At 38.0% G+C, this 20,885-nt stretch overlaps 1 protein-coding gene across 2 annotated transcripts; it reads right to left on the bottom strand.

Annotated features, from left to right (window-relative positions):
• Positions 1–1,296: 1,296 nt before the first annotated feature.
• Positions 1,297–20,632, bottom strand: LOC140149060 (mitochondrial carnitine/acylcarnitine carrier protein-like). 2 transcript variants are annotated; one of them, XM_072171214.1, is made up of 8 exons: positions 20,491–20,632; positions 17,007–17,227; positions 15,062–15,152; positions 11,092–11,215; positions 8,344–8,416; positions 5,739–5,848; positions 5,055–5,179; positions 1,297–4,451 (listed from the first exon to the last, which is right to left on the bottom strand). In XM_072171214.1, the coding sequence occupies exons 1-8, from the start codon at positions 20,599–20,601 to the stop codon at positions 4,389–4,391; spliced, it is 918 nt and encodes a 305-aa protein (XP_072027315.1). In that variant the 5' UTR covers positions 20,602–20,632; the 3' UTR covers positions 1,297–4,388. The 2 variants fall into 2 exon arrangements, with proteins under 2 accessions (XP_072027315.1, XP_072027316.1); XM_072171215.1 differs by lacking the exons at positions 1,297–4,451; positions 5,055–5,179; positions 5,739–5,848; positions 8,344–8,416 and adding an exon at positions 10,436–10,795.
• Positions 20,633–20,885: the final 253 nt, after the last annotated feature.

The following is a 20,885-nucleotide window of genomic DNA, read 5'->3' as shown; positions in this document are numbered from 1 at the left end:
TCAAGTATAACATACTTAGATAAAATTATGAAATTACAGAAATGGGCTGTGAGGACAATAGCAAAATAGTCATTATAAAAGCCATACTGCTCCCTTATATACCAAATAAAATATTTTAACTCTTGCCGACACCTACAACCTTGAATTGGGGGTATTTATGTACAAGTACAGTAAATAATGAATTACCGGGCATAGCCCATAGTGGTAATAAAATTACCATCTTCTGGATATTCAGATTATAGCTGAATATAATGATTATGTACGACTTCAGATACACTTTAAAAAAAATGTTTATAATTTCCGATTTACGACTTTCATTTCATTGTTTTAATAAGCGCCCTTGAAAGTAGGTGACTTAAGTGCCCAGGGCACTACTTACTTAGAACATACACCTGAGAACAAGCAAGAGGATTATATTGTAAAAGGGAATTTTGGGGCAGACTCTCCACCCTGGTTAAATATGTAAAATCAGCATAAATTTCAGCCTCTTTTTTATTTGACAAACATTTCAAAATTATATTTCAAATTCTGGATCTGTGCGTGATGTGTCATCATTTTGAAAGATTGGTGGTGAAAGACCCAGCAAACACAAAATGTTTTTCACATTATTCGCAAAAGGTTAGAAAAGGTTGACAGAAAACGTGTAATAAAGGGTATATAAAGGATACAAAATGTTTTCATACCATTCAAAAACGTTTTCTGAAAACTTGATGCCAAATATTCTACCATAATGGTATGTTAACAAGTTATTTTCGAAAATGTTCGAACAATATTGTACAATCACATTTTTACATTTAAAAATTGTTTTTGTAGTGTTTTTCATAAAAAACGTTTAAAACATTTTCATGACCTCTGTATAAGCCAGCATTTATCAAAAGTTATCAAAATGTCTTCACCAAACCAAAACCCAAAATATAACCAGTATAAAACGATTAATGCTTTGTGTTTGCTGGGAATGAAACAGGTTATGAAAAAAGTTTATAAATTTAACATCTGTCAGTAGAAAAAAGGAAAGACATTTTGGTGTTTTGTTTTGTTACTTTTGCAAAGTGGGTTCAAGAATGGCTTCATAACCTTTCCACCAGCACCCGGGCAGGACAGGTGATTGAGCCTGGTTTTTATTCCAAATAATAAAACATACTAACACAGTTAAATCAACAGTTCTAAGAGGGCGCCAGCATTCAACCATAAGTTGGGTAACCAATAAATAAACAGATAAATAGCCTGTATTTTTGAGTCATTTGTCCATTTCTAGATTGCAGAGTAGTAAGTCCATCAATAAAAACATACTATGAATAATTTGTTAAAACTGATATTTATTTTGACTTTCATATTGCAAAAAGTATCAGTTACAATATAAACATTTCGGTACAATTCCTTAGGAAAGATACATTGATTCATCACAAACATTGCACAAATACTTTCAGTCTCTAGTAAATCTTACTTCTGTTATAAAGGTTCATACAATTGATACATGCTTGTGACAAGTATACATTTCAGATCCCCTAACTTATGTCAGACATGCATTAACAATAAATTATTCTGAGCCATGGATACAATTTTCTTATGCTTTCACACGAATATGAGAAGAATCTTGAGATGCAGTATTGGGAAATGACAAACATGGATAGCCATTAACCATGATAACAAAAACCCACACTAAAGAATTGATTGTAAATCGAGCATAAATCGGTTATATACTGCATGATAATGCCCTGGCGACATTTCCCAACAAGAAATTGGTTTCAAGTGTAAAACAAGTTCTGATGCTATTTCATTTCTACAACAATATCACATAATTATTCTTTAATCAAAGATGACAAAACAATGGTATGTAAATGAAAAGAAAAAAGAGCAGCTGCCTTTGTGACTCAGTCACAAACAGTTAGCATATATACTTAGGGATTCAACATTTTTAGATGACTTTTCATTTAGTATAGTCATCATAAGAGTCATTCAGTATATAAATCATCTAATAAGATACAGGTAACTTGTCAATACTGTAAAAGTGATAATTTTCATGTAATTCATAATTCTATGTGCTCTGCTGATTTTGAACTATTTCTCTTGTTTTTAAATTTGCGAGTTTTGAGTTTTCTTACATAACAAAAAACACATAATTGCATGTTTGTGTTTTTGCGGCAGTTGCAGTGAACGCAAAAAGAATGAAAATTTCCACTTTTAAAGTATACAGCCTGGATAATAGTTTCATCAAGGAAGGTATTTCTGATTAAATATAAAATAATTTGCCCACTTTTACTAATTTACCCACTAGGTAACTTTTAAATATACAAGAATTTCAAGTTTTAACAGGAAAGCTACTTTCTAATTATATAAAATAATTTACCCACATTTACTAATTTACCCACTAGGTAACTTTGAAATATACAGGGAATTATAGGTTTGTTTTTTTATTTGGAAAGTTACTTTCGTGTTAGATATAAAATAATTTACCCACCTCCGTGCAATTGTATTTACAAAATATACCAACTCAAATCAACTAAAATGATTGGAAAAAGTAATCCTAAATCTTACATAAATGCCACTGTTCTAGTTTCCCAATATCAATGTAATCATTAAAATGAGGAGAAAGTTAGACTTGCATTTATCATCACAAACTACTTGCCTGCCCAATAACTGCATAATTTTAAGCAATTTGGCTATTTTGTTGCACAATCTCAATTTTGTATTATCATTTGTACCAAATTTCCAAAACAACAACACACAAACAAACAATGGTATTTAAGCATCATATTTTGAACATAAAAGAGACATTACAATTTACTGTATTGCATTGCTCAGCATTCTAGTTTGGTGTGTTAAAAAATTATTAAAGTTCATTGCTTTTAAACACAATTGTATTTGTGAATGTTGTTAGTGTTATTTGGAAAGAAAACTAAATAGCAATATGAGGATTTGATCGGCTTTATTAAGCCAAAAATATTGAAATTATGGTAAACAATGTGTCATATACGGAAGGTCCATTCATACTACGCTGCACTTGCGTTGCGGTGCATCGTGTTCCCAATATATTGATTACTTTTTGCCGCAACTCAACACATTTCCAAGTTCAAATGTATTTAACTTTATTGTGATACTGCAATGCAGTATTTTGCAGTAGGATGCAGTGCGGCAAGGCACCGCAAAGCAATAGCGGCATAGTATGAACAAGCTTTAGTCTCTTCTTTAAAGCATAATTATTTCCACACATTTGTGACCAACTTTTACTCAGTGATGGTAGTCAAATTAAGCACATAAAGTGATCAAAATTTGACAGTAGTAACATGATAGGTATTGGCAGTCTAGCACCACCACCAAAATAAAATCTGAACATATCTATTCTAATCTGATAATTAAACTGATTATTTCAAACAAATAATACAATTTAAATAAATTCTCCAGCCATGTCATCAATTGTTTGCCTCACCCTGATGGCAGGTTCAGTAGTTTCATGTGCAAAAGTAACATCTACTTATTTAATACTCTTCCTATATTTAATAATTAGACACAAAATGTACACTTGAAAGTAACAAGTGCATACCACATGCATAATTATGATGCTGTAAAGTATGCATAACTAAAATAATTAACCAATCGGTCTACTTAATGTTGTTACCAAGTAGCTTGTCATTAACTGTGAACCTAAACCTGTGTCTTTTTGTGCATGTACTCTAAGCACTTACTTTCAGGAGTGTTGAGCCAATTGACAACCTTTTTTAACAGTCACTTTGGCAAAAACTCATCACATTAACTGCATCACTGCCTTTCAGTTGTGAGTTTTTTTTGACTTAAGATATTATTATTAAAATAAAATATGAATGAATATGAATGAATGAATTATAAACTATTCCTATATAACTTGAATTTAACCAAAAGGGTGTTATCCAGACAAATGCATGCAACCCTGCATGCAATTCGCTGTTTTCATGCTAAAATGGGCCAAAATTGGTTAATTTTGGCCTGAAAGGAATGTGCACATCACAATTTTTGGTCAACTTTTTCCTGGTATTTCAAGCTAGGACTTCCATGCATCACTGCTAAATATGGGTAGCAAATCAATGCTTTCACTGCAAAAATGCGATAAGGATGTCTGCGTTGTTTGGCACAACACAGAAGGGCAGTTAAAGTAATTAACAATATATAAAAAGAACAACAAAATGCACCCCCCAAATTATACTGAACCAGCATTCTACTATGTTGAGATCACCACACAATTGTCACACTCTTATAGCTGTTTTAGAAAAGCTGATGTAAAATATTTCATTTGAGACCAGGCAAGATACTGGCCTGTCCATCAGGCTCACACAATGTCCAATACATCTTATTAATAGATTTGTGCAATTTTTGTATACAGACTTACATCTGCTTAAATGTTATTGTCATTAGATTTATAAACCTGGTGCCGCCCAATTTAAAAACTTCATAGCTAACTCGTAACCAAGGAAACAGGCCTGGAGAGGAAAAGAAAATGAAAAAGGCAAATTAAGATTTGTTAATGTTATCAAAATATATGACAATGTTGCAAACTATGAAATGAACTTTATTTGAAAATGCATATTTTTTTAGTGACAGGTCATTTAAATAGGTGTATTGTCAGCAAATATCATAAAGACAAAATAATCTTTACATTACATTTTATTCACCTTGTGAATTTGCCATTTTACAAAGAATGGCTCAACATCACAGTGTTAAAGCGGTATTATGCCACACCTGAGAGTAGGTACACCAAAATAATGCTGACACACATGGAGGCACCCCATGGGTGACATTCACAAGCTGAAACCTAGGAGTATTGGCTGGTGCACAGCTCATCATAAAAGCTCATGATCGTTCTTTCTGATCTTAACAAGGGGTGTGTGAAAGTAAATCTTGTTTGTTTTGAGGCTAAATTCTGCACCTTGAATAGATAAAATGGGGTTCTTTCAAGTTGTTGTGTGAAGTAGCACACATAATGTGAATTATAAATAGTTCATAAGTTAGGCACAGCATGTTACACTTCCTTGCCAGAGGAAATAGAACACACAACTTATGATATATATGAGGATTTTACTTACAGCATTAGCTGGGAATGCTCTAAGCATAACTGGTACAATTCCTTTAAATAAGGCTGTAGGCTTCTCATTCCTTATTAGTTCCCTGAAAACATCCCTGACACCATTGGGGTAAGTTCCCTCAGGAGCTGAAAATTAAACAAATCAAATAAACAGATTAATAACACAACATTTTGACTTCATCCCCCTTTAAGCCACTATGTGCGACAAGTAAATGAACTACATAGCATTACCATCAAAGTTTCTTTCTTTGTTTTCGCTTAATTGTCACAAGGTTTTTGGCACTCTGCCGTAAATGACCAAACACATTCTGGTTACAAAAATGAATCCAGACCTTGGATTTAAAGGTGAACAAAGATGCTAAGGGTGTGCCCGGGCACCTATGTTATTATGGGCGGGCACCCATGTACCCGTATGCCACCGATCAAGTCAAAGTGGAGTGCGAAATTGGCACTCTGGAAATTTGATAAATTGTCTCTATGCAAACAGTTGTGTATGTTGAGTTAGCAATGATATTTAGTGAAAATATATACATGCAACATGGCAGATTTCCCATTGACAAATAACTATTGTACCACCATATCCGATTGTTCTCCATCATATTATGCATGCTCCCTGACACACCCCGTCAATGCTTCATTATATAATGCTCAGCCTACACTCTGGTGCAATGGCCATTATTCTTACCTGTTTGTAATCTTGATTTGAGTGTATCTGGTGCAATAGCTACCATCCAGTTAAATATACCAGCCATACCTCCTGCAAATAATACACGACCTACACTCAGGTCGCCAGGACTACAAATACAAAAGGGGGAAGATTGATTGACATGATGCATATTGAAATAATGTTATCAGGGAAATAAATTTATTCAAAAAATGTTCCAAAGAACACTAGAACATGCAGTACATAGGGCACTGTATACAATAGAAAAGATAACACACTGTGATTTCCCTTGACCAATAGTCCATGCGTGACCTGCTCCCACAAAATGAGCTTAAAGTTGTAAGTTGGGAGTTTCAATACGTACCAACTGTTGAGTTGATGTTCTTTGTTTGAATACCCCTGTATATATGTCCTTTATGAATGGGAACAGAACTGAATAGAGTACAGCGTATTATGTCCCCACTGACAGAGGACATACCATCGACTATAGATAGCAACTCAATCGGAATGTCTCGAAACCACCAAGTTGCAACTTCATGCTCATTTCATGGGAACAAGTCACATTTCACAAAAGAGTTAGGTGATTGATACCCCATGTCTTATCAGCATATACACTTCTAGTGCCCGTTTCTATTCATCGTTATGTATTCTTCTCCCGTGCATTATTTTCGCGAACTACCCTTCACAGCCCAAATTATATAAACCTGCAGGCTAAACAATGCATTATCTAAAACCTGCACGCTCAAATACTAGAAATACTACTTTCACATAACCATAAAGTAGAGTTAGGTGGCGCTTTAGACACAGAGATCACATAACTATATAATTGTCTGTTCTATATATATACCAACAAAAAAGTATGAATATACATTCTGTGGTGTTAAAATGGTATAGTTACAAACGGTGTTCTATAATAGTGTACAATTACCGAATAAGGTGCAACTCGCTAGACTTGAGTCCAGTCCTCGTTTACGGAGTTTAGGATTAGGGTTTAGGGTTGGGATAGGGCAGTCTTGTAATAAGACTAGAAGAGTTGCACCCTTGCAAATATCATTGTCATAAATTATGATTAATGACCTCAAATAAATCAAACATCAAATGAGAATAATCGAGCTTCTATTAATTAAAAAGGGCCAAAAACAGGTGGATCATAATTATACAAGATGACACCATTGCAAAATATTCAGCATTTTACAAATGAAATACATGTAGGCCTCTATCTAATCTAACATAGGGGCCCAGGAAACACACACTAGCGCATAATATCATGATCATGCTTTTATAATACCATAGGCCTTCAAACACATGTGTTTGAAGGCCTATGATAATACTGAACAAATTGTTAAATCCCAATGTCGTGTGTTTTAATATAAGTAGTTCAAATTATAGAGCTATAAAGTCCAGTTGATATTCACCGTAGTACTAGTCTGACATCTAAATCGATCGTTTCCAACTGGTTCAGTGCTCTCTGTATTGAAACCACGATATTAAATGATCACAACATAAAGTCAAGTCAATTAAACCATGCGTGAATAAGTTACCTAAGTATGACGTATGGCTTAATCGATACCATTGATTACAGGAATTGATTTTCTTTACCAGTTAAATGCTACGTAGCTGGTCAATGTCCTGACGGTGTTTTTAAAATGTAAGATATTTTCCTAATATTAAAACTAATATAATGAATGCAGCAATTAATATTGCCTATTGTTTTAATAGGCCTACACTCAAAGTGTATGACGGATAATGTACTCGTGCAAATGCATTCGTCAAGATAATTGCACTTGCCATGGAGTTATTGCATTTAGCTTTCGAGCCTATCGGCTCTCAAGCTAAATGCAATAACTCTACGGCGCGTGCGATTATCTTGACGAATGCATTGCACTCAGTTCATTATCCTTATCCTAACCTCATATAAAACATTCTGTCCCAGGGCATAACATAACACAATCTAGCCAAATTGCTATGCAATCACACAAACATATGTCATTGCTATAAATGCTATACAAATAAAACTAAATTATGCCCTGGTCCTGCCTAGTATCTCAACCGTATACTGTATTGATTTTTGTTCTTATAGATGATGACATCACGTCTAAATCTAATCAAAAGAAAGAACTTGCCTTCAACAAATAGAAATGAATCAGTCCAGGTTTATCTCCACAAAAGAGGGTAAAATACACATCACATACTTTCTCACATATTTTCTCAAGATTGTTAACCTTAGTTGTGCACAAGGGGTTAGGGGCAACAAAGACAAGAGTAAAAGCATGGCAGCTGAAGTGGAGGTACCCTATTTTCTAGTATACAGGGTGGTTAGGGTAAAAGGGTTATTGGGACTAGCCAACCAAAAAAAAATGGAAATCACAATAGGAGACCTGGAAACTGAAATTGAAAACATTGTTATGCAATGCCAAAATAGTCAAAAAGACCCAATGGTTAAACACTTTGAACACAATATCATCCGTTGTGTTTTGATTGATACTAATCAGAAACATAAAATCATGCAGAGTTTCAAGAGACAAAATCCATATGCTGCTCAGCCATGTTTATAATGTGACAATCAATATATCAAGGAAGTACTTTCTGAAATTTGCACATTTACAAAGCAAACAAAAGTTATTACCTCTTTCCTTCTGGGGTCAGGTTAATCTTAAGCAATTCGTATACCATAAAATACATGCCACTACAGGGGACATCTGGAGAGGGGAAGCAAGCATACAGAAAAAATTAAAATGTGCTCAAAAATCTGGAAGCAAACACAAATATAAGCATATTTGAAAGTAAAGTGCACTGGATGGTGCATTATAGATGGTGTGTAGAAGCATGAGGTACTGGTAACCATGTTCCCACCAACATGCAAACTAGTGCCTGACTGATCAGATCGGCAGCTTTGGAATCGGGCCGATTATTAGCTTATCGGTGGTGATCAGCATCGGCTGATGGGGAATTGGCAATCGGTGATCGGATCGGCAGATCAAAGAGGGAATGAATCGGCAAATCCAGAACTTGACCTGATCCGTCAGACACTAATGCAAACCACACTTATCTACCTGCCAACAGTAAATACAATTTAGAAATTAAGATGGGATATTTAGCGATTTTATTAAAATTGGGAGCCTGTGTTTTGCATCTGGCTGGAAAGGATGGGATCCACCATAATGGTAAATGAGGACTGCAGGTTATTGCAAAAAATAAAAGGTTTCAGATCCACTTGAATATTAATTGATCCTCTTGACATAAAAGGAAAACTGATAATAAGCTTTTGCAATTTCTGAATTTTGTTTTACCATTTGTGTAAAACTGCACAGAATGTGGTGTATAGATTACTATGGGGGTTATGAGCTTAATATAGGCTTAAAAAGCTTTATTCCATTCTCTTTTGTAAATCGGTTTACACAAAGGATACACCAAAATATTCCAGCCCTGAGTGATGTCGCTTGTCACCTGAATTGCATGACCGATCACTTACCAGTAAATTCATTTATTATTCTTCATCATCAATTTATAATTAAGAATTAACCTTTAAAAATTTGATCCCTTGCAATTTGTATATTAACTGTAAAAGTGATGATTGATGCATACTTTGATTCCAAGTGACATATCACTATCGCAAAGTGATAAGGTGTAATTCAGTTTGAAAGCTGTGCTGGCTAATGGTCATTATATTTATAGTAGTACTGGGTTACACAACCATGATATGCCAGATTCCTTAGGGCTCAAGCTTATTTGATGCAGGATGATCTCCTGAGCATTTGGACACCTTTTTTAAAAATTGAAATCGGCCAAAAAAAGAGAAGGTGCCGGCCAAAAAACTTATTCAGACAGGGGGGTCTGAGGGTCTGAATATTGTCATTTTGCATTAAAAATATTATTCTATGGTTTATTCTATTGATATTGGTGTTGTTTCATATGTAATTGGTGTCAAAGAATCCATTTTTGAAAGTTGCATAAGATTTAGGGCATCCATATTCTTGGAAACTGCTGTTTTATGTCAAAATTAGGGTATGAGGGCGCTTTGCTCTTCCAAATGTAAAATTTAGTGTCATAACTATGAAGATAATCACAGGTGACACCTGATCAAGAAATTTGAACTTTTTACATGATACGGTTTGACTTTAACACCCATTTGAAAATTTCATTAAAACGCTGTCATTGAAATGTACAGGGGTCAATGCACTTTCATACCATGTACATTTAAATGGGGGCTTCCTGAAATTACAAAAAAAGGTACCACGGTCAAACAAAAAAAAGTTAAATGCCCAAATTTCTTGTGGAGGTTCCACCTATGATTATCTTCATAGTTACGTCAATAACATTTTCAGTTGGAAGAGCGAATTCGAATTTAATGCAAAGCGCCATTATACCCTAATTTTGACATAAAATGGCCGTTTCCAAGAACATGAATGCTTCAAAGCTTTTGCAACTTTAAAAAATGGATTCTTTGGCACCAATAACATATAAAACAACACTAATATCAATAGAATAAGGCATAGAATAATATTTTTGATGCAAAATGACAATTTTCAGACCCCCTCAAACCCCCCCCGTCCGAAAAAGTTTTTTTGGCCGGCACCTTCTCATTTTTTGGCCGATTTCAATAAAAAAAGTGTCAAAATGCTCAGGATATCATCCTGCATCAAATAAGCTTGAGCACTAAGGAATCTGAAACATCACCCTTTTTTTTTACCCCTCTTTAACCGACTCCATTTTTTCCCAGCAAAGTGTCTTTTGTAGCATTGACAAACATGTATGCTTTTTATTCATGATCACTGCAAGATACTGTTTTTTATACGTCCAGATAAAACCTAGCTGGCTAAATTTAACATCACTTTCTGTCCAGTCAATCTAAGATGGATTTCAAAATTTCAAGACAAACATCCTTGATATCCTAATGAATATTGTTTTAAGTGGATCTGATGACCTGATCATCATCAGGATATTGACCACAATCAAATGGGGAAAACTTTGACAAATACAGTACAAATGATACACCATCTTGTACCTTGAACCCAATGGAGTTAATTGCTCTTTGGTCCATACATATGTCATAAAATACATGCCGGTGCATGGTACATCTGTTAACATTAGGAAACAAAAAGTGAAAATACAATTCCATTCATAATATAAATTATGTTTTGGATTTACAAATAATGGCCTTTTACAGAGCATAAAAGGGGTGGGGAGGAGGGAATTAGCCCCTTCGGTAAATATTCTCAGGTCAAATTGGGATGAAAAGAATGAAAGTATCTCTTTAAACAGGTGCAATTGGCGGTTCACCCACCAGTTTCATTACTCTAACCTTTGTATATCTTTAACAGTTGCAACTGTAAGGTTTTATTAACATGATCCAATTACATTGTAATCAACATACCTCTTAACAATGTGGCACAAGTTCCCCTGTAGAGCCCCTTGAATAATCCAGCTTCTCTGTAGATTTGTTTTGCACAGTCAAAAGGTCCGGCATATTTAGCTTTGGCACCAGAAGCCTGTTGGATCTAATATGGGCAGGGAAAGAAAAGTGCAGTACTGAATAATTATATACACATTGTTTCAGATAAAGTAACAATTTAAAATAAAGTCAAGAGCAGACAGTGAAACTGTTACCTCTTGCAATATGGACTTGTTGGAAATGTGCTGGATCACTATATGGACTGCCACAATCTTGGATAGGAAATATGCCTGAAGTTGGCATTCAAATATCCAAATCTTCTGAAATCTGACTATCCTGCTTTAATATTTAGATACTTTACATACCAGAGACACTTGATGCGTTCTCCTGGTGCCATGATTGCTGTTGTGAATACACCTACATACCTGTAAGAGGCACTTGATGCGTTCTCCAGGTGCCATGATAGCTGTTGTGAATACACCTACATACCTGTAAGAGGCACTTGATGCGTTCTCCTGGTGCCATGATAGCTGTTGTGAATACACCTACATACCTGTAAGAGGCACTTGATGCGTTCTCCAGGTGCCATGATAGCTGTTGTGAATACACCTACACACCTGTAAGAGGCACTTGATGCGTTCTCCTGGTGCCATGATAGCTGTTGTGAATACACCTACATACCTGTAAGAGGCACTTGATGCGTTCTCCAGGTGCCATGATAGCTGTTGTGAATACACCTACATACCTGTAAGAGGCACTTGATGCGTTCTCCTGGTGCCATGATAGCTGTTGTGAATACACCTACATACTTGTAAGAGACACTTGATGCGTTCTCCTGGTGCCATGATAGCTGTTGTGAATACACCTACATACCTGTAAGAGGCACTTGATGCATTCTCCTGGTGCCATGATAGCTGTTGTGAATACACCTACATACCTGTAAGAGGCACTTGATGCGTTCTCCAGGTGCCATGATAGCTGTTGTGAATACACCTACATACCTGTAAGAGGCACTTGATGCGTTATCCAGGTGCCATGATAGCTGTTGTGAATACACCTACATACCTGTAAGAGGCACCTGATGCATTCTCCTGGTGCCATGATAGCTGTTGTGAATACACCTACATACCTGTAAGAGGCACTTGATGCGTTCTCCGGGTGCCATGATAGCTGTTGTGAATACACCTACATCCCTGTAAGAGGCACTTGATGCGTTCTCCTGGTGCCATGATAGCTGTTGTGAATACACCTACATACCTGTAAGAGGCACTTGATGCGTTCTCCAGGTGCCATGATAGCTATTGTGAATACACCTACATACCTGTAAGAGGCACTTGATGCGTTCTACTGGTGCCATGATAGCTGTTGTGAATACACCTACATACCTGTAAGAGGCACTTTATGCGTTCTCCAGGTGCCATGATAGCTGTTGTGAATACACCTACATACCTGTAAGAGGCACTTGATGCGTTCTCCAGGTGCCATGATAGCTATTGTGAATACACCTACATACCTGTAAGAGGCACTTGATGCGTTCTACTGGTGCCATGATAGCTGTTGTGAATACACCTACATACCTGTAAGAGGCACTTGATGCATTCTCCTGGTGCCATGATAGCTGTTGTGAATACACCTACATACCTGTAAGAGACACTTGATGCGTTCTCCTGGTGCCATGATAGCTATTGTGAATACACCTACATACCTGTAAGAGGCACTTGATGCGTTCTACTGGTGCCATGATAGCTGTTGTGAATACACCTACATACCTGTAAGAGGCACCTGATGCATTCTCCTGGTGCCATGATAGCTGTTGTGAATACACCTACATACCTGTAAGAGGCACTTGATGCATTCTCCTGGTGCCATGATAGCTGTTGTGAATACACCTACATACTTGTAAGAGACACTTGATGCGTTCTCCAGGTGCCATGATAGCTGTTGTGAATACACCTACATACCTGTAAGAGGCACTTGATGCGTTCTACTGGTGCCATGATAGCTGTTGTGAATACACCTACATACCTGTAAGAGGCACTTGATGCGTTCTCCTGGTGCCATGATAGCTGTTGTGAATACACCTACATACCTGTAAGAGGCACTTGATGCATTCTCCAGGTGCCATGATAGCTATTGTGAATACACCTACATCCCTGTAAGAGGCACTTGATGCGTTCTCCTGGTGCCATGATAGCTGTTGTGAATACACCTACATACCTGTAAGAGGCACTTGATGCGTTCTCCAGGTGCCATGATAGCTGTTGTGAATACACCTACATACCTGTAAGAGGCACTTGATGCGTTCTCCAGGTGCCATGATAGCTGTTGTGAATACACCTACATACCTGTAAGAGGCACTTGATGCGTTCTCCAGGTGCCATGATAGCTATTGTGAATACACCTACATACCTGTAAGAGGCACCTGATGCATTCTCCTGGTGCCATGATAGCTATTGTGAATACACCTACATACCTGTAAGAGGCACTTGATGCGTTCTCCAGGTGCCATGATAGCTGTTGTGAATACACCTACATACCTGTAAGAGGCACCTGATGCATTCTCCTGGTGCCATGATAGCTGTTGTGAATACACCTACATACCTGTAAGAGGCACTTGATGCGTTCTCCGGGTGCCATGATAGCTATTGTGAATACACCTACATACCTGTAAGAGGCACTTGATGCGTTCTCCAGGTGCCATGATAGCTGTTGTGAATACACCTACATACCTGTAAGAGGCACTTGATGCATTCTCCTGGTGCCATGATAGCTGTTGTGAATACACCTACATACCTGTAAGAGGCACTTGATGCGTTCTCCTGGTGCCATGATAGCTGTTGTGAATACACCTACATACCTGTAAGAGGCACTTGATGCGTTCTCCTGGTGCCATGATAGCTGTTGTGAATACACCTACATACCTGTAAGAGGCACTTGATGCGTTCTCCAGGTGCCATGATAGCTGTTGTGAATACACCTACATACCTGTAAGAGGCACCTGATGCATTCTCCTGGTGCCATGATAGCTGTTGTGAATACACCTACATACCTGTAAGAGACACTTGATGCATTCTCCTGGTGCCATGATAGCTATTGTGAATACACCTACATACCTGTAAGAGGCACTTGATGCGTTCTCCAGGTGCCATGATAGCTGTTGTGAATACACCTACATACCTGTAAGAGGCACTTGATGCATTATCCTGGTGCCATGATAGCTGTTGTGAATACACCTACAATCCTACATACCTGTAAGAGGCACTTGATGCATTCTCCTGGTGCCATGATAGCTGTTGTGAATACACCTACATACCTGTAAGAGGCACTTGATGCGTTCTCCAGGTGCCATGATAGCTATTGTGAATACACCTACATACCTGTAAGAGGCACTTGATGCGTTCTCCAGGTGCCATGATAGCTGTTGTGAATACACCTACACACCTGTAAGAGGCACTTGATGCGTTCTCCAGGTGCCATGATAGCTGTTGTGAATACACCTACATACCTGTAAGAGGCACTTGATGCGTTCTCCAGGTGCCATGATAGCTGTTGTGAATACACCTACATACCTGTAAGAGGCACCTGATGCGTTCTCCAGGTGCCATGATAGCTGTTGTGAATACACTACATACCTGTAAGAGGCACTTGATGCGTTCTACTGGTGCCATGATAGCTGTTGTGAATACACCTACATACCTGTAAGAGGCACTTGATGCATTCTCCTGGTGCCATGATAGCTGTTGTGAATACACCTACATACCTGTAAGAGGCACTTGATGCGTTCTCCTGGTGCCATGATAGCTGTTGTGAATACACCTACATACCTGTAAGAGGCACTTGATGCGTTCTCCTGGTGCCATGATAGCTGTTGTGAATACACCTACATACCTGTAAGAGACACTTGATGCGTTCTCCAGGTGCCATGATAGCTATTGTGAATACACCTACATACCTGTAAGAGGCACTTGATGCGTTCTCCTGGTGCCATGATAGTTGTTGTGAATACACCTGCTAACATCCCTGCTTTAAACAATTGGATTGGTCTGTCATCAAGGAATGAATAAGCGAGAGAAAAACATCAAATTATGTCAATCAGCAGCAAACATTTCTTCCATGCATTGTATTTTTAATTTTTCTCCTTTTCAGACAACATATGCACAGAATCTGTAAAATTGTACTCTTGCAATCAGTACGGTATAATTATATAAAATGCTTAGGACATCCTATTTTCTAATCAAAATAATGGAACACATGGCTATATGCATTTCTTTTATGAGATATCACACATTTGCTAATGAACATGTTGAGTTGAAATAATATTGGATCTTGGAAAACCTGAAAACAAACAAATTAACCATATATGATAAGAGTGCTGTTTTATCCTTCATAAACATTTTTGAATTATGCAAATTGGCTACTTCAATTAAAAGATGTATGGAACGTCTGCTTGTTCTCTGTTCACAAGGGGCAGTCTTCAGTGAACAGCTCTTTTCAGAGCCATGAGTAGGTAAGAGACAGCCTACATGTCTCATACTTAGTCAGAGCTACTCCTGACTAAAGCTTGATAGTTCTAAACTTGTCCGACGGCGAACCCGCTAAAAACTTACTAATAGAGGTTATCCACTTCACTCATGGGTGACTTCTAACAAAAGGCACTGGTTCCCGTAGTATTCCTCATTCAAACTAATTCAATGCACGACCTCGGAGTTACCTGCATGACTTTGGCGGGCTATTTTGAAACAGTCATGGTTGCACATGCAGGTACTTCTTTAGAATGTCCTAAACAAGGTATAGCAGTCGTTGATAGGACATGCAGCTTATAGAACATGGATAACCTCTATTGTTATGAACCCCTGAATCCTATACCACAAAAACATAATGATGGCAAGATTTTTGTAAAATCATTTAAACTCAGTCACCATGTGTATATATCACAAACATGAGCACACTTAAAATCAAAATGTACAGGGTGTATGATGCATTATTCTCAACATAAAGTACATTTTCATAAAGTATATTTTGCATGGCTCTGAAAAATAAAGTACATTTTGCCATTGACAAAACTTTTCTTGGCTAATTGCCCTGTAGCCCCATGTATTTTGAGCTGTGGTACACTATTTTACCTCCATGAGTGAATTGTAACCACGACTGAGTCCAAATTCTGTGATGTCATGTGAACACAGAATAATTCATGCCTTAATAGATTCTATTATCTTACAGGTTTGGGTCAAGGATCTCGACCCTGAAATAGGGAACAGAGTATTGATCTTTTTGAACTGTTCAATAGAACTCCTGCTTACTGTGGAGTCAATAAGCCCTTTAATTGATACAGGCCTGTACAAAATAGAGGTTAAGTACTCCAAAAGAAAGTGGAACATAATATAAACAGGGTTGTCACTACACTGGTCAGTGCCGGTCGGTAGTAACCAAGGGTGAAATTAAGCGGGAGACGGGAGCTGTTTGGCCCCAGAAACTCTGCAATGGCCCCTGGTTCCATCTCATTTGTAGTTGACCAGGGGACACTTTTCTCACAAAAACATGCCCCTGGATAGTGAACCACAAATATCAAATTTAAAGCTAATAGTGCTTATTTTAAAACCCATCCAGCATTATCAGCATATCTCTTGGCCCCTTGGTAATTGGAAGTGGCCCCTGGTTTCTTCAAATTTTGGTGAACCAGGGGCCACTTTTCTGCTGAAGTGGCCCCTGGTTCAAGCTCTCTTATTTTCACCCTTGGTAGTAACCAGCACTAAAATAGAGAAATGGTACTTTTACCCTAAAAATCAGCTGGAAAATGATCCATGAGAGTATTTTTGACAAATAACATGGAAATTTAGCCGGGTCTAAATTCAGTCTAGTGACAACCCTGAATATAAATAATTGTTACCGGTACTTACGAGTACTCTCCATTATTTGAGGGAGTCTGTAGCTTCTTGCCAACGCTAAAACCAAGGAAGCATGTTGCATACATAGGTGTCACCCCCAATATGGGGGCAAACATGCCCTTGTAGAGCCCAAGAGGCCCCTCCTTTTTGACAATCTTCAGGAAGCAGTCATAGGTGCCTTTGTAGAGAGGAGGTACGCCAGGTTGTGGTTTGGGCTGCGTCTGTAATCGAACCTGGAATAAATGATATGAAAGAAAATGGAAGATTTCCCTAATCATAAACATGTTATAGTCCGACAATCATACATTATACCAAAAGAAATAAGTAGAGCGACTAGACGGGCACCAATACCTTAGACAGAAAAGTCATGATTAAGATCAACTACTGAAGTCTGCAATTTAGAAGAGACTTAAGATCACTGGAAACCACTCCAACTTGTTTGCCCATGAGACTTAGGATCCCACTCAAACTTGTTTGCCCATGCCGGGAAAGTGGATCAGATAACCATATGAATACCCGATGAAGTCCTCTGAAGTGTAAAACAAAATATCGTAGGGAGTAAAAACAATCACAATTTGATTTTATCACACAAAAAATCCCATAATGTTTATAAATACACCGCAGGACATGAGGATTTCAATTCCAAATTTAGGTTTATCAGGGTGTAAAGGATTGTATCTTGAAGGTATGTCTGGCGGTATTTGCTGCCTGGTAAGCAGATACGAAACAAGACCGCATGAATTGAGACGTCAGAGCAGGTCAAACTAAGTCAAAGTACTATTTTAACCTACTCCCTGCATCCTACTATCGCTCAAACAAGGAAACCTCTTTACGAATTCACTCACCTTGCAATCTTACATCACCAGTTGAAATAAACATCTAAGTTTCCAAAACAACTTTGTCAATGTCATTCCTCAATAACATGTAACTTCATTAATAAAAAATTGAAATCCTACTATTATCCGTTATTGAAAATTTAGTTCGATTTATGTATGTCAACCAAAAGGAAATTTTCAAACCGCTGTATCTAGCGAGTAGAACACACAAGTTCCTGGTCACCTCAGATTCACAAAGATCACTAATACCCTATTATCACACATGCATGCGTACAGGGCCGTTCTGACCATTAGGCCAGGTAAGGCGGTCGCCTAGGGCAGCAAATGCATTGCAGAGGGGCACCAAAAGGGCGAAAAAAGAAAAATCGGGAATGCAGATTGAAAAGGGAAGAAAAAATGAGGGCAGATAAAAAGAAAAAATGGGGAGGAAAAATAAAAAGGGGCGAGGTATGCCTTGGTATGGTGGCAGGGAGAGGCTTTGCCTAGGGCGTCAAAATCCCTAGGAACGGCCCTGCATGCGTATCATGACGTCATGTATCAAGATGCTCATTATTATTATTAAGTACGGTATTCATGAACCCGATCATGTGGTCTCGAATGTGGTTGGAATTTATGCTGTCGGGTTTAAACTCGCAAATTCGCTAAGCGTATAATTTATGTATCTTTAGCCAAAAAAAATCAAGTCAAAAATGCTTGATAACAAAGTCTGGAACTATATTTTTACCTGGAAAATATCACCAAATTTGAAGACCAAAGTCACCAAACACAGATCCGACTAAGGCGTAGCCGCATAGGCCTACTTCCGTGCATGTATAATACCGTACTTGTTTTAATACACTTTACACTGGGTCATGGTCATGGATCTTTACCGTAACGGAAATTCATGGCGAGCGAAAAAAAAATCAACATGATAACATCGCCGCCGGCCTACCTGACCTGAGGGTACATGGATCGAATCCATGGGTTCCTACAGTCACCTGAGGGCCGATCTGAGGGCTGATGACACACATTCAATGGGTGTAGCCTGAGGGTTATTGTTACTGTTAGAGCGCCATCACTTAAGGGTGTATATTTTTGCATTTTTCTCAAAAATTATAGCACATTGGTGACAAGTATTATATTATAGGGGCAAGGACTACAACTACTGTACTGAAAATTCAGCAACTCAAAGCAAGTAGTTATTGATTTATTGATCAAATATTGGTTTTCCCTCATTTTTGACTGTAACTCCACAACTGTTGTTTGTGCTGAAATAAAATTTCCAGTACAGTAGTTGTAGTCCTTGCCCTTATATAATATACATATCTTACTTGTCCCCAATGCGCTATAATTGTTGAGAAAAATGCAAAAATAGGCACAAAATTGGCCAGGGGTGTAGTACCCCCTTAAAGCCATATTATAACATTATCAAACAAAATAGATTAGCATAATTTCTTTGCCATAAAATGTTAGCTTTTACTGTCAGATATATCCCCTTTTATTTTTGAGCCGAACAACTACGGCAAAGCAAAGAAAATTGGTATTTACTTCCAGCGCACATGTCGCCAATACGTACCACTCCTTTGGTCATGTTATAGTACGACCTTTTGTTGTGTATATCACCGTCCCCCATACGCCGTGTAACGTACTGTGTGGTATAAACATAAATGTATGCGTTCGACTAATAATTCCATCGTAATAATAAAGCGCCCGAATCCGGCGTTTTATTCAAAATATGCTTCAATGGTTGCTGTCTAACTTACTAAACAGTGATTTTCAGACACAGAGCCTCCTACAAATTCGTCCAAAAGGTAGCCAAAAGGGTAGTACAAGGAACTTATACGATGTCCTCATTCACAAACTGATACTATCTGTCCATCGTATAAGACTGTTACCGCACGGCAGCTGGTTGAAGGAATATTACACAGTCAAGAATAGGCTCCATCATTTTTTTGTTCTGATCCCTCCCAGTCTCCCAAAACATCAAAAGCGTTGCACATTTACTTACTTAAGACTGTCCTTTTTCATATACGCAGACAAAGTAGGGCCAAGCTACCTGGAAATGGTCAAATTTTGGCAAGAAATATCTCTGTGTAATCCTATGTAAGTCCCATATCACATCGTTATTGGCGATCGTGATTTTTTTTTTTTTTTTTTTTTCTGAAGTTTGGCTGGTACCTACCCGGGGTACCTACTAGCGTCATGCACGTGATGTGACACAGCTAAAATAATCGATCGGGGATCATTAAAACATCAACAAATTTCAAAACACAGAAAGCAGTAAACTTAATGGCGAGCGGTCCGAATTTTGAGCCGGCATAAGCTCCATACAAGTTTACGTGGTGAACTAGCCAAAGGGCAAGGTTGGGGATCGCATTTTAACTAAATCATAAATGTTTCGGAATTGAGGCCAACTAGAAAGTAGATCATTTCGGGGACTGTAATTGGTGTACATGTCACATTTTGAATAGTGAGTGAGAAGTGACCAAATTGGTGCACAGAAAACCGTACACTCACTGCAAGTGCTGCCATCACATGATCTGACACTACTCATGTACTGTAACAGGTTTCCATGTTGCCGAATTCTGCACCGATTTCCTATCACGACTGAATGTTTTCATGCATTAAACAAGATCAAAATATTGCCCATCTTTATGCATGTTATATTTCATAGCACAAACCTTGATTGTATCAAGTGGATGTCCAGCGGCTACGAGGCATACACCTCCAAACCCACCAGCGAGAAAATTCTTCAAGGGGCTGATCGCCGGAGCCTGCTTCTGGTCCGACATCTTGGATGGAAGTTGTATCAAAGGTCATTGACCCCATCTCACGCCTATGGCTGGCCACAACCGTCATCATAGCGTAGCTTAGGGAACAACCCAAAAGTTCGATGAAGCCCCGGGATGAAGCCCTATAAACGAAAGTCCTTTCGTTAGGGAGGGAGGGGGTCAAAAAGTCCGATTACGTTTGAAAAAAAGTAGTTAAAACATCGGTCAAAGTTCATCTTTTTTTAGGATTTTTAAAATTTTACAATTAGGCCTATAATGTATAGGCCTATTAAGGGGTGGTGCAA

Source organism: Amphiura filiformis, chromosome 3, assembly GCF_039555335.1.
Source record: "Amphiura filiformis chromosome 3, Afil_fr2py, whole genome shotgun sequence".
In the NCBI taxonomy this organism is placed as follows: Eukaryota; Metazoa; Echinodermata; class Ophiuroidea; order Amphilepidida; family Amphiuridae; genus Amphiura; species Amphiura filiformis.
The sequence above is the reverse complement of the archived record's forward strand: the minus strand, read 5'-3'. Positions and strand labels throughout refer to the sequence as shown.